Source organism: Pelobates fuscus, chromosome 1 (genome assembly GCF_036172605.1).
Source record: "Pelobates fuscus isolate aPelFus1 chromosome 1, aPelFus1.pri, whole genome shotgun sequence".
NCBI classification, from domain to species: domain Eukaryota; kingdom Metazoa; phylum Chordata; class Amphibia; order Anura; family Pelobatidae; genus Pelobates; species Pelobates fuscus.
In genome coordinates this window covers 99094364-99114627 of record NC_086317.1, presented here as the reverse complement: position 1 = coordinate 99114627, position 20264 = coordinate 99094364, and the positions used below count along the sequence as shown (strand labels likewise).

The window sequence follows — 20264 nt, the reverse complement described above, 5'->3', positions numbered from 1 at the left end:
AGGCGGGCAAACAGGCTTCTCCAATGCCCAGTGGAGAGGTTGGTTTCGTCACAAGCAGATACTCAGATAAACACTTGGTTTGATCCACAATATCTGTGTATATCTAGCAGTATGGTTGGCTTCCCTGGGTTCCAGTGGGGACCAGGCTGGCCTGGTACAGGTCAAAGACAGGAGCTGCAACAGCAGCTGCAGGCTGCCCTACTACGTTGTGGATTCCCATTCACAAGTGCTTGGAGGAAGTGATCTGAGATCATTTCCTCTATGTGCTGCAATGCTTAAATTGAGGAATGTCCTTCACCATCTTTTCGTATTAGCAGATATTTGAAGTTTTACTGGGACTCCTGATAGGCCAGAGCCTGTTTGGCTCTAGCAGCCTTGAGTGCCGTGCAAAGACACCTCGAGTGCCGTGCACGGCACTAGTGCCGTAGGTTGCCTACCTCTGGACTAGCACATTGACACTAATTCTGCCATCCACTCCAGGATAGATCCCATTGTTTGCATGGGGACTGTGGCTGAACGCCTCCCAAATCCCTTTTTTTAATGTTACAACATCACAAAAGAAAGTGGAGGCAGCTAAGATCCAAGCTGGTTCTGTTAGGGACCACCCCCCTTGTTTCTATAACAGTCCCCACATTCCACCAATGGGAGGGTGCTGGGGGGTCAAAGACTTGTCCTACATATATACAGTTGTAATCAACATTTTTAAACCATTGAAAATCAGTTTTATTATCAAAATGTACAGACTTTCAGCTGTCTGCAATGAACAAATGAAAAAAAAGCAATTTAAATAGCTCAACAAAAAAAAATGCTTTACCAAATTTGAACTGAAAATGCAACTTAAAAATGACTTCTCCAGTCTCAAAATGATTCAGCCTCCTTCATGGCAAGCATCTTTAGTACTTAGTAGAGCACCCTTTTGCTGGTATGACCTGCTTCAAGTGAGATGCGTAGCCAGACAGCAGCTTCTGGTAGCGTTCCTGGGGAATATTAGCCATTTGCTCATGAGCACTGGCCTCAAGTTCAGTAATATTCTTCGGTTTGCGTGCTGTAACCACCTTCTTCAAATCCCACCACAGATTTGACTGGTGAATTTTTCAGGACTTTGTTTGCAACCAAGTCTTGGTGGAATTTGAGGTATGCTTGGAATAAATGTCTTCTTGGAAGGTCCAATGACGCCCAAGCTTTAGCTTCCTCACAGACGGCATGACACTTTCTCTTAGTATTTCCTGATATTTCAATTAATCTTTCTTGCTTTCCACACGCTGTAGGTCTCCAGAGCCAGAGGATGCAAAGCAGCCCCAGTACATTACTAAGCCACCACCATGCTTAAAGGGACACTATAGTCACCTGAACAACTTTAGCTTAATGAAGCAGTTTTGGTGTATAGAACATGACCCTGCAGCCTCACTGCTCAATCCTCTGCCATTTAGGAGTTAAATCCCTTTGTTTATGAACCCTAGTCACACCTCCCGGCATGTGACTTGCACAGCCTTCCATAAACACTTCCTGTAAAGAGAGCCCTATTTAGGCTCTCTTTGTTTTGCAAGTTCTGTTTAATTAAGATTTTCTTATCCCCTGCTATGCCAATAGCTTGCTAGACCCTGCAAGAGCCTCCTGTATGTGATTAAAGTTAAATTTAGAGATTGAGATACAATTATTTAAGGTAAATTACATCTGTTTGAAAGTGAAACCAGGTTTTTTTTCATGCAGGCTCTGTCATTCATAGCCAGGGGAGGTGTGGCTAGGGCTGCATAAACAGAAACAAAGTGATTTAACTCCTAAATGACAGTGAATTGAGTAGTGAAATTGCAGGGGAATGATCTATACATTAAAACTGCATTATTTAGCTAAAGTAATTTAGGTGACTATAGTGTTCCTTTAACTGTAGGCAGAGTGTTCGTTTAGCATATGCTTCATTCTTCTTCCTCCGGACATTGCGCTGATCCACTGGGCCGAAAAGTTCCAGTTTTGTTTCATATCTCCACAAAACAGAATCCCAATATCTCTGTGGCTTATTCATATGATTTTGAGCATATTGGAGCCGATGTTTCTTGTGCTTTTAAGCCAGTAGTGGTGTTCATCTTGGAGCATTGGTATGGAAACCGTCTGCGTTTCGTACACGCTTTACTATGCTCACTGAAACCTCAGAGCCTGTTGCCACCAAGTCTTGTTGCAGGTCTTTTTCACAACCTGCCTTCTCAGAAACTTGGTTGCAGTCTCTAACTTTCCTTCCTTTTTTTCTGCTCCGTCCAGGTAGTGTAATCATTGTTCCTTCAACTTTAAAGTTGCGAACTATGTTTCCAGTGGTGTCTCTAGGAACATTCAGTGCATTCGCTATCTTTTTGTATCCTGTTCCTTGTTTGTGAAGAGCGGTTATCTCTTCTATTAACTTTGTGAATCATTCTTTTGACTTAGCCATATTTCTAACATGCAGTCGAATATGACACTCAACAAATTCCTAGCCCGTACAGGTATTTTAAGTGTTCCAGCTCAAGTACACTGGTGCAACTAATGAAGGCTTGATTAGTTGCATCAAGTGTGCTTGAGACAACACATGGTTTGCATATATGTGCTGCTGTGAGGGATTAAATTCAGGGGGTTGAATCATTTTGAGACTGGAAAATCATGTGTTGCATTTTCAGTTGGATTTGGGGAAACCACTTGAAGCATTTGTTGTGTTGAACTATTTCAAATTCTTTTGTTTGATTTGTCATTGCAAATAACTAAAAGTCTGTAAGTTTTAACAATAAACCTGATTTTCAATAGGGGCTCAATAATTTTGATTACAACTATATTATATATATTCAGGCCCTTAACAGCTGCCTATGAGTGGGAGCTAGGGAGGACGTACAGATGTCCCCACGTACCAATTTTAGAGTCCCCAACCACTACCACGGGTAGGGGAAGGAGGATGGAAAGTGACATGTACATTACCATTATTAAAACTTAGCTCAAACCCTACTATACTCACGGTTTAGGAGATACCCTCCTACCTGGGGTATATTTTATACCTTACTATAGTTAAGTGGGGTCATATTTAGGCTTGTATTTATTTAATTACTTTTTCCTGTGATGGCTGGCTAGCAAGTGCTGTCCAACCACCATATGACTTAAAGGAACAATTAGGGAAGCATAACAACTTAATTGAAATTAAGTTGTTACGGTGCCAGCACTGCCAGGAGGTCCCTGGTGCTTCCTTACATTTAGGGTTAAACTGTTCATGAACAGTTTAACCCTAAGGTTGGCTCTCCAGCACTGTTCCTCACTGTCTCCGTCCACATCCACTTTTAGAAAATCAGCTAATGGAAGTCACAGACCTCATGTAGTACATATAGAGACTCAGCACTCCTAATATGAAGCATGGGTGCAGGTTCCCAAGACCAGCCTCAAAGTGTAAGAATAGAACTAACGGTGCCCAGCCATGTATTTATGTGACTATATCCGATTAGAACAGGTTGTATTTGCCTTTTCCTTCCAAGACAAGTTATATCATCAAGATAAATGTATTATTTATTTTGCTTAACTTTTTCTAATAGTTGTCATTTTGAATATATTATGATTCTATATTTGTGGCTATATATGTGGATGTGGTTTTCCTTTTTGGTTGTATAAGGGATCACATAAAAAGTAAGTTTTTAATTGTAATGTACTCCTGCTAGGGCCAGTACATGCACTGATTGATGTAATTAACTGGATATTTACATTGTATTGTGTTATTTGGATTTCGGGCTTGACAAAGGCACAGTGTGTGTTGAAATGCTGCGTAATCCACGTTAAATTGAATAAATCTCTATTTGCATATTATTTGACGTTGCGGCTCTGGTATTTCTATTCTGCTTGAGAGGCATGGGGGCTGGGGGCTGCTGATTGACTTAGAGCAGTCAGCTGATGCTCTAATCCAATCAGTATTGGTAATGGTTTAACCCCTAAAGCTAAGAAAACGCCAGGGACCTCCTGGCTCCAGAACAACTTAATTTTGATGAAGTTGTTATAGTGCCTGGAGTGTTCCTTTAATCCTTACTGACGTTTGTTTTGTTTTTTTTATTGCTGGCTGCTAGCTTTGCCAGGAGGACAATAGTATTGATTATTAATGTTTGCTTGCAAAAAGCATGTGAACGATAATTTGTAAATGTGCATCCTACATTTTCTTTGGAATCGGTGCTTTGTAAATGTCTGAATCCTATACTTTAGATAGTATTCAGATGCAAAAAGCACTGCTGATTTTAAAGTCAATACCGAATGCCTTTGGCCAAACGACACAATTCCAATTGCGATTGTCATCTAGTAAATAAGAGAATTGACAATCAGCTAGGGATTCTGTCATTGTCACAAAATTTTGTCCATTCAGAAAAATTCAATGTTTAGCTAATGGACCCATGTAACCTGCTTTGAGTGACCACTGTGTTTCGTCACTAAACAATGAGATATAGTCATATGAAAGTTAAAGTGCAAATGTCAGACACAAATAGCAAAGTTGGAATCATTCTCTAATTTATTTCTTTTATTCAACATGACAATTGTGGATTTTGTGATTAAACCCCAAGGTCACTCACCAAAGTCACTCGTGCTTTGCAACTTGGTTTTCGTATCACCACCATTCACTGTTTAGTAAATAAACCATCTAAAGTAAATGAAACCACTCGTCTTCAATTTTCCCTTTGCCATAGTAGATGAACTCTACCGACCCGAATTGCAGCTCCATCAACCATGATGCTACGCCCTCAATTGTAGTCAAAAAGCCCTTATAGCCACAGATAAAGGTTGGAAGAATTCTTTAGCCCGTCACAAAGACAAGGTTTATGTATCTTAGTAGCAATGATGACAATTGAAAATATCGCTTAAATACATGTTTTTCTTGCCATTCAGGATATTAAAAGAAACTAGCATGCATCAAGTGTGCATTCCAAACATAATTAAAATAACCAAAGCATTCTCTTCCTTCAGTATGTAAAATATTGAAAAAAAGTACAAAAAAAAATATTTATTAACTAACGTGAAAATTGCCAGGAAATCAAAGTGAATTTAAAATTTAAAGCCAAAGTAGCCAAACTGAAAAAAATCTTGAAGACATCTATGTTTCCAGTTTCGCTTCTTTGGCTTTAAATTTGACATTCACTATGAATTCCAAACAATTCTCACTTTAGTAAATAAAGACCCTGTTACTTTAGTATTACACTATCCAATGTCAGTGTGAAAAGATGGATTTTGTTTGGTTAGCTTGCTGGAGGAAGAAGAAAAAGTGTGTCTTTGCATTGGGAACTCACATATACCATTAAAACATTAAAGGGACACTACACGCACCCAGACCACTTCAGTTCATTGAAGTGGTTTGGGTGCACTGTCCCAGTCCCACTTGTTTTGAGAAACTGCAATGTTTAAAAGCGCTTACCTTTCCCTAATTGCTCCCTCTCTCAGGATCTGTTCTTCTGTTTTTCCTATCTGATGTAGATTTTTTAAAACATAAGACAAAGTAGGGACTGCTTTGTCTTATGTATTTTTCCTACGTTTGCCCAGCTTTGACCCGCTTCCTGTGGGTCAAAGAAATGTTCCCACAATACAAACCCTTTCCACCGTGATCTCGCAATGCCTGCTTTCAATATTCCCAAACTTACAGTCATTTAGACAGAACGCCAGCGAAACTACCAAATTTCGTCCTAACAGACTAAGAACAGTTTATCCATACGTGTTAGGATGACATTCTGTACTTTTAGGTAGGTTCGAAATTTTATTTAAGTAAATGAAACTCTGATCCGTGCTGCAGCTGCATCTTGCACCTTTTAGTAGATAGCTCCCTAATTCCCAAGGTAAAAGGCTACTAAAAGGCTGAACAACCAAGATTGAAAGACCAAGGGGCCCCCTTGCAATAAATTACCTCATCGTGTGGCATCTACATAGTGTCCCCCCCCCCCCCCAAGCACCCACCCGTGCCCCGCAAGTGGGGGCTATTTAATTAAATGGGTGACATAGTGTCCCACCCATGTGTGGCCCTAAATGACAATAGGAGGGGGCCTATTGCCCCCCCTGGGGTCCCCACCCATGAGCAGTGGGTGGGGGCCCTAAATGACAATCTGGGGGGACTATTGATTTTCCCCCGGCCCCCACCCATGAGCCGCTTTAATTTCTACACATTACAAAGAGAGAGCTGCAAGCCGGTAGCTCCCTCCTTGTAATAAACAGAACGAACAATGAACACCGACATTCGTTTGAAGTTTCTATTCATTCGTTCGTCAGAAGTCCAAATTTTAGACAATAGCAAAAACCCAAGTGTTTAACCCCTTAACGCCGTTACGACGTTCTATGCCGTCACGCTTTAAGTGGGCTTTAACGCCGTTGCGACGGCGCTCCGCTTCGGGAGGACTGCCTCACAGCCCAGGCAGCCCCCCCCACGGCAAATCAGGCCCCCGGGGGCCATGTGATCGCTCTCAAAGAGCGATCACATGGCCCCCTATAGCTGGCTGTGGATCTGCCAGCAGGGGGACTGTCTAAAATATTAGACAGTCCCCCTGCTGGTAGGTAGTGTAAAAAAAAAATATTAAACATGTTTAAAAATAAAATAAATATATTAATATATATAATATATGTATATATATTATATATATATATATTATATATATTTAACGTCATACATAGTGTATTTTAATACTAATATAAGTACATATATTAGTATTAAAATACACTTAGAATGACGTTACATATATATAATATACATATATTATATATATAATAGGTATACACATATATTATATATATAAATACGTATAATTACAATAATAAATAAATAAATAAAATAAATAAAATATTGAAACAAAATATAAATTATATATACATATGTAATTTCATTCTAACTGTATATTGTTATATATATATATATATATATATATATATATATATATATATATATATTGGTAACAAAATACACTTAGAATGACATTCTATATATATCTATCTATATATAAAATGCAAATAACCGCAAATATATATATATATATATATATATATATATATATATATATATAAATACATATAATTACATAAAAGATTACATTAGAATAGAATGCATATATATTAAAATTCTACGTGTATATTTAAGTCATTTTTTAACATAATTAGGTGATTTGATTAATTACAATTTGATTGACATACCTGACAACACAGGGAGAAAGTGCAGAGAATTTAATTCGCAAGCACTATATTTGACCCTGTAACTCTCCAAGACAACATAAAACCTGTACATGGGGGGTACTGTTTTACTCGGGAGACTTCGCTGAACTCAAATATTAGTGTTTCAAATTGGTAAATTGTATTACAACGATGATATTTTAAGTAAAAGTGACGTTTTTTGAATTTTTTACAAACGAACGTCACTTTTATGGACTATATTATTGTTGTAATATGTTTTACTGTTTTAAAACACTAATATTTGTGTTTAGTGAACTCTCCCAAGAATAACAGTACCCCCCCCCCCCCATGTACAGGTTTCATGGTGTTTTGGAAAGTTAGAGAGTCACATATAAGGCTTGCATTTCATTTTTTTGACATTGAAATTTGCCAGATTGGTTATGTTGCCTTTGAGAGCGTATGGTAGCCCAGGAATGAGAATTACCCCCATGATGGCATACCATTTGCAAAAGTAGACAACCCAAGGTATTGCAAGTGGGGTATGTCCAGTCTTTCTTAGTAGCCACTTAGTCACAAACACTGGCCAAATATTCATTTTTTGCTTTTTTAACACAAAAACAAATATGAACGCTAACTTTGGCCAGTGTTTGTGACTAAGTGGCTACTAAAAAAGACTAAACATACCCCACTTTCAATACCTTTGGTTGTCTACTTTTTCAAATTGTATGCCATTATGGGGGTAATTCTCATTGCTGGGCTACCACACTGTCTCAAAGGTAACATTACCAATCTGGCAAATTTCTATTTGAAAATGGAACGTTCTATATTTGACCCTGTAACTTTCCAAAACACCATAAAACCTGTTAATGGGGGATACTGTTGTACTCGTGAGACATCGCTGATTACAAATATGTGCATTTTTTTGCAGTAAAACCTAACAGTATTATGACATTCACAGCTAAAATGTCAGACGGAAATACAAATTTAAAAAAAAATCTTATTTTCTCACATTTTTTTTACATTTTATTCATAATGAATTATGTTCCATATATGAATAGTTAATGATAAATTAAAGCCCTGTTTCTCCTGAACAAAATGATATATAATAAGTGTGGGTGCATATAATATGAAAGAGGGGAACTACGGGTGAACAGACATATAGCGCAAATTCCAGTTTTTGTTTACGTTTTGTTTTGATCAGAACGTGCACTATTGACTCCGTCCTGAAGGGGTTAACTGGGGATGCGCGGGAATTTTACAGCGCTATCTAGTGTGGGCTGATGATGTGTCCAACAGGGCCTTCATCAGCCCGCACAAAGATGGCGGCATCCAGGACAGGCACAAAATAAAGATTAAAAAATAGGTAATATGGGGGCTTAGGGGTACAATTAGATGTAGTGGAGTCGGGAGGGGGTGTTAAAAAAAAAATTTGATGCAGCCATGACAGTGCTGCTTTAAATTGCAGTACCAAGACATCCTCTAGTGGCTGTCTACTAGACAGCCACTAGAGGCACTACCGGGAGTTTACCTGACTCTCAGTCACCTAACTGATGCTGGACAAAGTACGTCAACGTCAAGGAAGCGGAGTCACTGAGCTCATTACCATTAATGATCTCCGCAAATCCAACGCGTTCCCATAGAAAAGCATTGGCAGGCTAGTGTGCATGTACAGCAAAATGCCACATTGTGCCAATCAGATGGTCCACGATTTCTTTGAAGTAGCTGCAGGGTTAAAAAAAAAAAAAGGGGGGGTGGGGCCATGGCATTCAGACCACTTCATTGTGATAAAGTGGGCTGTTTGTCTACAGAGTAGCTTTAATGGTTGTTTCCAAAGTACATTTCACCTTAAGCAACTGTGAATTACTGGTAGAAGAGAATTTTCCAGCCCCAACCTTGAGAGAAACATAGAATGTGACGGCAGATAAGAACCATTAAGCCTATCTAGTCTGCACAATTTTCGAAATACTATCATTAGTCCCTGGCCTTATCTTATATCTAGAATAGCTTTATGCTTATCCCATGCATGCTCAAACTCCCTCGCTGGGTTGACCTCTATCACTTCAGCTGGAAGGCTATTCCATGCATCCACTACCTTCTCAGTAAAGAAACACTTCCTGCTATTATTTTTAAACCTTTGCCCCTCTAATTTAAGACTGTCCTCTTGTTGTGGTAATTTTTCTTTTAAATATACACTCATCCTTTACTGTGCTGATTCCATTTATGATTGTATTTAAATGATTCTATCATCCTCCGTGTCTCGTCTTTCCTCCAAGCTATACATGTTAAAATCCTTTAACCTTTCCTTGTAAATTTTATCCTGCAATCCATGAGCCAGTGTAGTAGCCCTTCTCTGAACTCTCTAAAACCAAGGCGCAAAATAACTGCCCATGAACTGAGAAAAGTCAAGCGTGCAGCTGCCAAGATGCCACTTGCCACCAGTTTGGCCATATTTCAGAGCTGCAACATCACTGGAGTGCCCAAAAGCACAAGGTGTGCAATACTCAGAGACATGGCCAAGGTAAGAAAGGCTGAAAGACGACCACCACTGAACAAGACACAAGCTGAAACGTCAAGACTGGGCCAAGAAATATCTCAAGACTGATTTTTCTAAGGTTTTATGGACTGATGAAATGAGAGTGAGTCTTGATGGGCCAGATGGATGGGCCCGTGGCTGGATTGGTAAAGGGCAGAGAGCTCCAGTCCGACTCAGACGCCAGCAAGGTGGAGGTGGAGTACTGGTTTGGGCTGGTATCATCAAAGATGAGCTTGTGGGGCCTTTTCGGGTTGAGGATGGAGTCAAGCTCAACTCCCAGTCCTACTGCCAGTTTCTGGAAGACACCTTCTTCAAGCAGTGGTACAGGAAGAAGTCTGCATCCTTCAAGAAAAACATGATTTTCATGCAGGACAATGCTTCATCACACGCGTCCAAGTACTCCACAGCGTGGCTGGCAAGAAAGGGTATAAAAGAAGAAAATCTAATGACATGGCCTCCTTGTTCACCTGATCTGAACCCCATTGAGAACCTGTGGTCCATCATCAAATGTGAGATTTACAAGGAGGGAAAACAGTACACCTCTCTGAACAGTGTCTGGGAGGCTGTGGTTGCTTCTGCACGCAATGTTGATGGTGAACAGATCAAAACACTGACAGAATCCATGGATGGCAGGCTTTTGAGTGTCCTTGCAAAGAAAGGTGGCTATATTGGTCACTGATTTGTTTTTGTTTTGTTTTTGAATGTCAGAAATGTATATTTGTGAATGTTGAGATGTTATATTGGTTTCACTGGTAAAAATAAATAATTGAAATGGGTATATATTTGTTTTTTGTTAAGTTGCCTAATAATTATGCACAGTAATAGTCACCTGCACACACAGATATCCCCCTAAAATAGCTAAAACTAAAAACAAACTAAAAACTACTTCCAAAAATATTCAGCTTTGATATTAATGAGTTTTTTGGGTTCATTGAGAACATGGTTGTTGTTCAATAATAAAATGAATCCTCAAAAATACAACTTGCCTAATAATTCTGCACTCCCTGTATTTATTTAAAATGATCTGTGCCCTTCTCATTACTAAATGTTAGTGTGAATTGCGTAGGTAGACATATATGAAGAGGTGGCTAAGGGTTTAGGGAGCCCTATCCATCCAAAGAGATTAATCATGGAAGATCCCATGGCCTGGTGTGAACATTCACAGATATGAATCTTGTACTATAACGCATGAACAGGAGTGACGTGGACTCTTAGTGCCCAGAAGCTGAAGGAGATAGATGGTGTCTCTCGCAATGGAGAACTTAAGATAAGTATGCCAACCATTTGCTTCCCCCTCCCTGGCCCTGCACACAAAAAGGGGATGTCACCTTCACGGTCTTATGAAAAGACCCAGAAAGTCACAGAGTCGCTTTAAGCAGAGGTGCATGCCATTCTTGTGATTATATCTATTACTTAAAGTCAATTTTTAATAACAATTATTGTTATGACAACAATTCTTAGTTTAGAAATGAAAATGAATGTTAAATATATACAGGCAGTGACCACGAAAAATAAATGACTGTTGATACTTAGCACACATAATAGCAAATATTTTAAAATGGAGAAAATGTATCACTGTTTAACTGCATAATTATTTTCTAGGCTCATTCTTTCTGAATCATTTTCTAAAAGCGGCTTCAAGCTGACCTGACATTAGTCATTTTATTATGTTTTCTTAAAAATCTTGCTGTACAAATTATTTTTGTAATTAGAGGATGTTTCTTACCACCCAATTAATGAGAACGTAGCCGTTACTCTTTTCACAGTGATAATTGTAACCTGTAAGAAAACAGAAAGATACAATCACACATTATAATAAATACACAATATGAAAAACATAAGCCACTAAATTCATGTCTTAATCTACATATGTAATTTTTCTTTTATACATATTACAATTTGGTTCTGGAGTTAAAGCGTCACTGTCATGCCGAATCCCGTTTTTCTTTTAACCCCCCCTCCCGCCTCCACTACATCCAATTGACCCCTTAGTCACCCCCAAATGCCCCTAAACCCCCCAGATTACCTACTTATTAATCTGTATTTTCTTCCCCGATCTATATTCAGGGGGCCACCATCTTTGTGTGGGTATGTGAAATCCCTGGAGGACACGTTATCTTCCCACACTAGATAGTGCTGTGAGATTCCCACACATGCCCAGTGAAACACCTGGACATGTGAACGGGAATTTCATCTATTCATTCATTCATCAGAAAGACGAATGAATGAATAGAAAAATCAGACGAACAAACTAACACTGAGTATCAGTGTTCGTTTGTTCGTTCAGTTTATTACAAGGAGGGAGCTACCGGCATGCAGCTCCCTCCTTGTAATATGTAAAAATAGAAGCGGCAGGGAGCAGTGCTCCCCACCACTTCATAAGCCCCCATGTCCTCCCTCACTCTATGGGGGTCAATATGACCCCCATAATAGTATAAAGGAGATTAAAATCTCTCCAATGCCCCTACCCGCTATACCGCAAGTAGGGGCATGTCCACTAAACAGTGAGCAGCCTGTGGCTGCTCACTGTAGAAAAAAAATTACATAAATTACAATAAGGAGGGGGACACCTACTGTCCTCCCCCCAGCCCTATATAAGAATGGTGGGGTGGGGGACTACTGTCCTCCCGCCCCCTTGCCCCCACCCCTGAAAAGTGGGTGGGGCCCTATATAAGAATGGTGGGGGGAACTACTGTCCTTCCCCCCCCCCCGGCCCCCACTCCTAATCGGTGGGTGGGGGCCCTAAAAAACAATAAGGGTGGGGGACCTACTGTCCTCCCCCCCTGGCCCCCACCCCTGAGCGGTGGGTGGGGGCCCTAAAAAACAATAAGGGGGGGGACCTACTGTCCTACCCCCCGGCCCCCACCCCTGAGCGGTGGGTGGGGGCCCTATTTTAAAAATGGGGGGGGGGACCTACTGTCCTCCCCCCCGACCCCCACCCCTGAGCGGTGGGGGCCCTAAAAAAACAATACGGGGGGGACCTACTGTCCTCCCCTCTGGCCCCCACCCCTGAGCGGTGGGTAAGGGCCCTAAAAAATCTCCCCAATGCCCCTACCCGCTATACCGCAAGTAGGGGCATGTCCACTAAACAGTGAGCAGCCTGTGGCTGCTCACTGTAGAAAAAAAATTACATAAATTACAATAAGGAGGGGGACACCTACTGTCCTCCCCCCAGCCCTATATAAGAATGGTGGGGTGGGGGACTACTGTCCTCCCGCCCCCTTGCCCCCACCCCTGAAAAGTGGGTGGGGCCCTATATAAGAATGGTGGGGGGAAACTACTGTCCTTCCCCCCCCCCCGGCCCCCACCCCTAATCGGTGGGTGGGGGCCCTAAAAAACAATACGGGTGGGGGACCTACTGTCCTCCCCCCTGGCCCCCACCCCTGAGCGGTGGGTGGGGGCCCTAAAAAACAATAAGGGGGGGGACCTACTGTCCTACCCCCCGGCCCCCACCCCTGAGCGGTGGGTGGGGGCCCTATTTTAAAAATGGGGGGGGGACCTACTGTCCTCCCCCCCGACCCCCACCCCTGAGCGGTGGGGGCCCTAAAAAAACAATAGGGGGGGGACCTACTGTCCTCCCCCCTGGCCCCCACCCCTGAGCGGTGGGTAAGGGCCCTAAAAAAAAATAGGGGGGGGCCTGCTGTCCTCCCCCCCGACCCCCACCCCTGAGCGGTGGGGGCCCTAAAAAAACAATAAGGGGGGGACCTACTGTGCCCCCCGGCCCTAAATAAACATTCCCCCCAATCAAGGTGACTAGGGGTCCCAAGCCCCTAGTCACCCCCCCCCCCCCCCCCCACAGGCTGCTCACTGCTTACTAGACATGCCCCTACTCGCAGTATAGCGGCGAGTAGGGGCATAATTTACTAATACGAATCTTTACTTAGTATTAGTAAATTTGGCTGAAAGACCAATTTAGGTATTTCAGCCTTTTAGTAGATAGCTCCCTAATACCGTGGGAATTAGGGAGTTATCTACTAAGCGGCTGCAAGATGCAGCCACAGCAATGAATAGGATCGGAGTTTCATTCATTCGAATGAAATTCCGATCCGAACAAAGTCCCGAATTGCAAATACAAAAACAGAAGTCCTGCGCTTAAGCAGCAAGGACTACAACACACATCAGCCCCAATATATAGTAAAAACCAAAGAAAAGAAAATGTTACTTGCGCTTTCTCCTTAATCCCTATGTATATTTAGACAAATGGAGGTCATTTAGTTGCTCCAATGGCCATTGGAGGGATGCCTGCCTGCCAACGTCAAGGCAGACCCCCCTAAGCGGGTCCTAACACTGACCCTTCAGCCTGCTTCCTTGAGCTTCTGGCAAAGATATCTCTAATGAGACAGAAAGGGGTATTTTTTATATACACCCCTTTACTTATTAACCCTTAATAGGGAACACATGGGATGGGTAGCAGCATTGTAACCAGGCTGTGTGATACAAAGTAAATACAAATACAAAAAGAGAAGTCCTGCGCTTAAGCAGCAAGGACTACAACACACATCAGCCCCAATATATAGTAAAAACCAAAGAAAAGAAAATGTTACTTGCGCTTTCTCCTTAATCCCTATGCATATTTAGACAAATGGAGGTCATTTAGTTGCTCTGTCTCATTAGAGATATCTTTGCCAGAAGCTCAAGGAAGCAGGCTGAAGGGTCAGTGTTAGGACCCGCTTAGGGGGGTCTGCCTTGACGTTGGCAGGCGGGCATCCCTCCAATGGCCATTGGAGCAACTAAATGACCTCCATTTGTCTAAATATACATAGGGATTAAGGAGAAAGCGCAAGTAACATTTTCTTTTCTTTGGTTTTTACTATATATTGGGGCTGATGTGTGTTGTAGTCCTTGCTGCTTAAGCGCAGGACTTCTCTTTTTGTATTTGTATTTACTTTGTATCACACAGCCTGGTTACAATGCTGCTACCCATCCCATGTGTTCCCTATTAAGGGTTAATAAGTAAAGGGATGTATATAAAAAATACCCCTTTCTGTCTCATTAGAGATATCTTTGCCAGAAGCTCAAGGAAGCAGGCTGAAGGGTCAGTGTTAGGACCCGCTTAGGGGGGGTCTGCCTTGACGTTGGCAGGCGGGCATCCCTCCAATGGCAATTGGAGCAACTAAATGACCTCCATTTGTCTAAATATACATAGGGATTAAGGAGAAAGCGCAAGTAACATTTTCTTTTCTAAAGTCCCGAATTGCGTTCTAACACGAATGGAGAAACTGTTCGAACGCAATTTGGCAGTTTTGCCAGCGTTCTGTCTAAGTGACAGGAAGCATCGTGGGAACGGGGAGGAAAGCTAAGGATCATGGGAAAATTGCTGTGACCACCGGAAACGAAGCACACTTTGCTCCTCCGCTGGTCACCGCTTGTCACTGCGTAGGAAACCTCCAGAAGAGAAATAGTCCCTACTTTTTCTTACGTTTTAAAGAAAACTATAGCAGATAGGAAGAAAAGAAGAACAGATCCTGAGAGAGGGAGAGAAGAGGAATCGATTGGGGAAAGGTAAGTTCGGCATGATAGTGCCGCTTTAATTTTGTGTTAAAAAAAAATGTAATAGAATGTATACAATTGTCATCTGGTGTGCTATTACCACCAACTTATTTAAAATTAATATAATAATAGCAATAAACATGTTTAAAAATTTAAAAATGTTAAAGGACCACTATAGGCGCCCAGACCACTTCAGCTCAATGAAGTGGTCTGGGTGCCAGGTCCATCTAGGATTAACCCTGCCTGCTGTAAACATAGCAGTTTCAGAGAAACTGCTATGTTTACTTTAGGGTTAATCCATCCTCTAGTGGCGGTCTCATTGACGCTAGAGGCGCTAGAGGCGTTCCCGTGCTTCTCACTGTAATTTTCACAGTGAGAAGACGCCAGCATCCATAGGAAAGCATTGAGAATGCTTTCCTATGAACTGGACGAATGCGCGCACGGCTCTTGCCGCGCATGCGCATTCAGCCGATGACATCAGAAGAGGGAGGAGAGTCCCAGGCGCTGGACAAAGGTGAGTGTTTAACCCCCTTCCTCCTCCTTTCAGCCCAGCGGGTAGGGGCAACCTCAGGGCACTATAGTGTAAGGAAAACAAGTTTGTTTTCCTGGCACTATAGTGGTCCTTTAAAGCTGTTAAAATGGCAAGTCACCCTGAGCTGAGTTTGGTTGTATAGATCATGCCCCTGCACTTTTAATTCTCTGCTATTTAGGAGTTAAATCACTTTTGTTTCTGACCATGCAGCCCACATCCCAAGGCTGTGAATCTCACATATTGCATTAAAAAAGGCTAATTTTCAACAAGCAGCGCAAGCGACGGAAAACAACCAGCTCCTCCGTCACTCCCACAAGTGGAGGAAACCCGGGCCCCAGCGGTAGCCAAGTTTGTGGCAAGAAGATGCAAGCCTGCACGCCAGCCTGGGGCTGGAAGGACACCCTCACTACCACCCACATGGGGCCCAGAAACCCAGCACCAGATACACACTGCTTCCACAAAGAGGGCATTGGGTGAAAGAGACCCTGACGGGGGCCTAGTGAACTCGCTGCAACAGGACACAGTCATAATGCTAAACCCTTCCTGCCATAACAGCGAGACTGCAGTATTTACTGAGCGGCCAGACACACTGGTGGACACTGAACTTAACGATAAACATGCTTCATACCCTGCGCCGCAGGTACCATGTTACAAAATGTTCACTACATAACACGCCTGATACTTAAACTTGCATCCAACGACCAATGCATGCACCAAAATACTAACCCTCGAAACATACAGTGTCCCAGTGCACGACAGGTCACCCAGACACAGGCTCATCCTGCCACCCTTGCAAGCGAGCACACATGCCCACACAACGTTCACAGAGATACACTTATCGTACATATGCAGGTTCCAAACATACCCATCCAAACCCACACGCCAGCTTGGTCTCATATTCCTGCTACTTAATACCATGCCTCAGTGATATTGTTTCTCATGTCGCATAATTGTAATAAGCCACTTGATGTTTCGCCTATGCCTAACAGCTGTACTATTATTACACTACTTTTGTTAGCAATACTGTAGTACGCTTCAATAACGGAAAATGAGGCAGTCAATTATAGGAGATGTTGCATTATGTTAGCATGATCCCAATCTGTATGAAAAACGTACATCCCCTCGTCTCTATTCTGTACCCTATTTAACAAATGCCTCAATAAAAGAAATATTTACAAAAAAAAAAAAAGGTTCATTTTCAATCAGATTTTATAGCACAGTGCATTTACTGAAGAAGTTCTTGATCTCCTGCTCAGCTAATTGAACTATGATCACACACAGGAGAGTCACAGCCAGGGTAGGTTTGACTAGGACTGCCTAAATACCAGAGAATTGAGCAGTGAGACTCCAAGGGTATAATCTATACACCACAACTGCTTCATTAAACTTGTCTCTTTAAAACAAAACAAACATAGGTTTACAAAATTAAACCTCTTTATATTTTGTTACGCAGCTCTCGTGTTTACCTCTGTGTTTTGAAATGGTGGTTACTGCCTAATAACTCAATTTTAGGCACCTTCTTTACTTCTGTGGTCAGAAAATATTCCACACTCTGAAAGTGCAATGTTTCCTACATGTGCCCCACGTCACAAGTGCTACTAATCCTTCAAAAGCTCTGTGCTAAATCTATAAAGAGTTTACAAGTTGCAGTAAAAGGTAATAGAGCTGAAATTATACAATACTACCAGGACTACTTCAATGGTTGATAAAACTTGGTTAATCTGGTGGTGAAGAACATTGGGGAAACATATTAATTTGAAGCCAGTTATAACTGTCACAGTCAGTGAAAAACAAATTCAGTGTAAGCCTTTCGCTCTTTACATTACATCGTCACAAGCACAGGCACGGTTATTATTTTAGGGATGGCTATACTCCTTCTATTACTCTACCTGCATTTGATACTTTATTTTATTTTTTTATGTTTAATCTGTTGAATGTCCCATGTGGTACCCATTTAGGATGGATCCTTTTTGGTTTTGGTCATCCAGCCACTGTAGCAAACCTCACCAACACATGCCCCCCCCCCCTTTAAATGTAAGTACTTATCCCGTTTCAGATGTTTTGACTTCTCACCTGTGGTCTGCTCCACTACAACTCACTGAGAGTTGGAAGCTAACTCTACTTTTTTTATTATTATTATTATTATTATATCTCTGGCATGCAACCATTATATTTGGAATCTTGTAGGCAGCGCCTACTGCCACCTGGAAGAATTGTAAAGAAAGAGGTCAGCAGTACAAAAACTATCAGCTTCAAGGTCCATTTATAGTAGGATCTGCAATATGCTGTAATGTGATACTAACATTTTATTATTACAGGACTGTCAACAGCAACAATGTTCTTCCACACATTTACATCCTCCCTGGTCCATATCCCTCACCTCCTCTAACAACTACATACAACCATCCTGTCACCATGCCACCCCCACCTACCACTCATCCTGTCACACACCTAACTCCTATTTTCACGTACCCACTGTCACATATGCCTCATACACACATACATTTACACTGACGCACCCTATCACACACTGCTCCCATCACCCCCAAAACATGTACATCTACCAATGAAGTAACCTTGGTGTATGGTTATACCACAATGTAGTCAGAATCGCATTCATCAACCAAGTCCTTTATTAATTAACCTACCCACACCCAGGGCCCGAATTTGGGAGGGCCACGTCTACATTTTTTGATTGTATGCCAGATGGAAAATGTTAATTCAAACACATGACTACACATGATTGTTTTATAGCTGTGAAGCCATTTTTTCATTGGCAGAATATTTTTGCCCATCTGGCATTACTAGAAATAGGTTTCCAACATTAGTTAATTTATCGTAATAAGAATACTGTATGACAAAAACAAAGAACTTGTGAGGAGTTTACAAAATCCATGTTACATGTCTTATGGTCAAAATCTTTCTAAAAGGCATTGCGTGTTCCTAAATGATGCACTTGTTAAAACCCCGAGAAAAGGAATGAGGAGTAAAAAAAAAATGACTGTCAGACAAAAAATAAATGAACCTCGAATACTTTCAGCAGAACAGAAACCTTTGACAGTGAAAGTTCTGATAACCAACGGGTATGATTAACTAATAAAGAGTCAATAGAGAGACGATTTTTATTCAGACAATCAACTCAATAATTAGTAAAAAAAAAAAAAAACGCTTGCAGCTTGCGTTCTTGGCTGGCTGCCTGAACAGGTTTCCATGGCAGTGGATTGTTAATAAGACATAATGACTCACTCAAGAGCATCCCTTCGAGGAAGTGTTTCTCGGAAAAAAACAAGATTTATTTGCCGTGTTATCAGATTTACTAGTTAAATCATGCAGGAGATTGCCTTACAGCAAAGGTATCGTACCCGATGGCAAGTCTGACCACAGGGTATGCTGATGTGTCTCAAGGCATCAGTAAACTGGCATTTGCCTACAGACATTGGACCCTTGAGGATTGAGGCAAAGAAATTATGCCATCCACCAACTGGCACCTATACCGCCAGTCTGTATTCACGCACAGATGTCCATAAACCATTAAGGTGCACAGTGATTTATGTATTTCTGCATCTCTACGGTTATATGTGACGTTTTATTAGCTGCACCGAGTTTCCAGCCTGGTTTTAGGGCAGAAACAGGAATTACTTTATTGGCCACATGTTTGCTGTGATAAGGTTAAGATGATTACTTATTCATAGTAACAATCCATTAAAAAAAAAACATGTATGACAACTCTAGCTCAGGTAAAGGAAATTTTAAAAGTAGACCACAGTCTCAGGGATTGAAGAGTTCAATCTGCAAGAAGAAAAAAAAAATTTATTTTTTTTTAAAGGGAGGGGAGACTCTAAAATGGGGAATCAGCAGCATGATATTACTCATTACCATTCTGAAATAAACAGGCTGGGTAATTGTGCAAGAAGAAATGTCAACTGTTTCACTAAGATTACTTGTTAAATAGTTATTTGAGAATAACTTCCCACCCATTCAGTTAAGAATTCCATGGCATTTATATCTAACATTTAAAGCTGCACTGTCACCCCTCTCCCTGCCCCCTCCCTCCCCCCCCCCCCAAAAAAAAATGAGTAATTAATAAAGATACTATCTTTTTTTTTTTTTTTTATTCTTTATTTTTCATTTTTGGTGCATCGTATTTAAGTTTCACAAACGTACAGATACAGTGTCGTTAAAGATTCGCACCAATTTTGGGTCAGGCAATACAAATTCTGGAACAACATTAACATGGTAAACATTACATAATGTTCTATACAGATGTGTCAAGATGTGTTGTGTTTAGTGTGAGAAATGGTGTACTGTGGCAGCACATGTGAATTGTGGGTCTGATGGTGTTGGCACTCCATATGTGCTGTGAGGAGTTGGTAAAGTTATAGTGTACCTGGATTGCGTTAAAATCATGTTTGTTAGTCTGGCTTTTTGTGCTGTGCTGGTTGAGGGAGTCTGTATTGCTATGTTGGAGGGTCATGTTTTGTCGTGAGTGATGCATCTAGATTGATTGATTACCCCTAACCAAGGGGACAGCGGGAGGGGGGGGTGCTGGTTTTGTGGACGCCAAGTGTTTGGGCGCGTGATACACTGGCT

The 20264-nt window shown here is 41.4% G+C and overlaps 1 protein-coding gene across 1 annotated transcript in view; it reads right to left on the bottom strand.

Moving 5' to 3' along the window:
- The window catches only part of LOC134588260 (uncharacterized), a 643152-nt gene that overhangs the window by 593860 nt on the left and 29028 nt on the right, over positions 1-20264 (bottom strand). The window contains exon 2 of the mRNA XM_063444259.1: positions 11379-11431. Within this exon, the coding sequence (XP_063300329.1) occupies positions 11379-11431 (53 nt within the window). The remainder of the gene's footprint in view (positions 1-11378; positions 11432-20264) is intronic.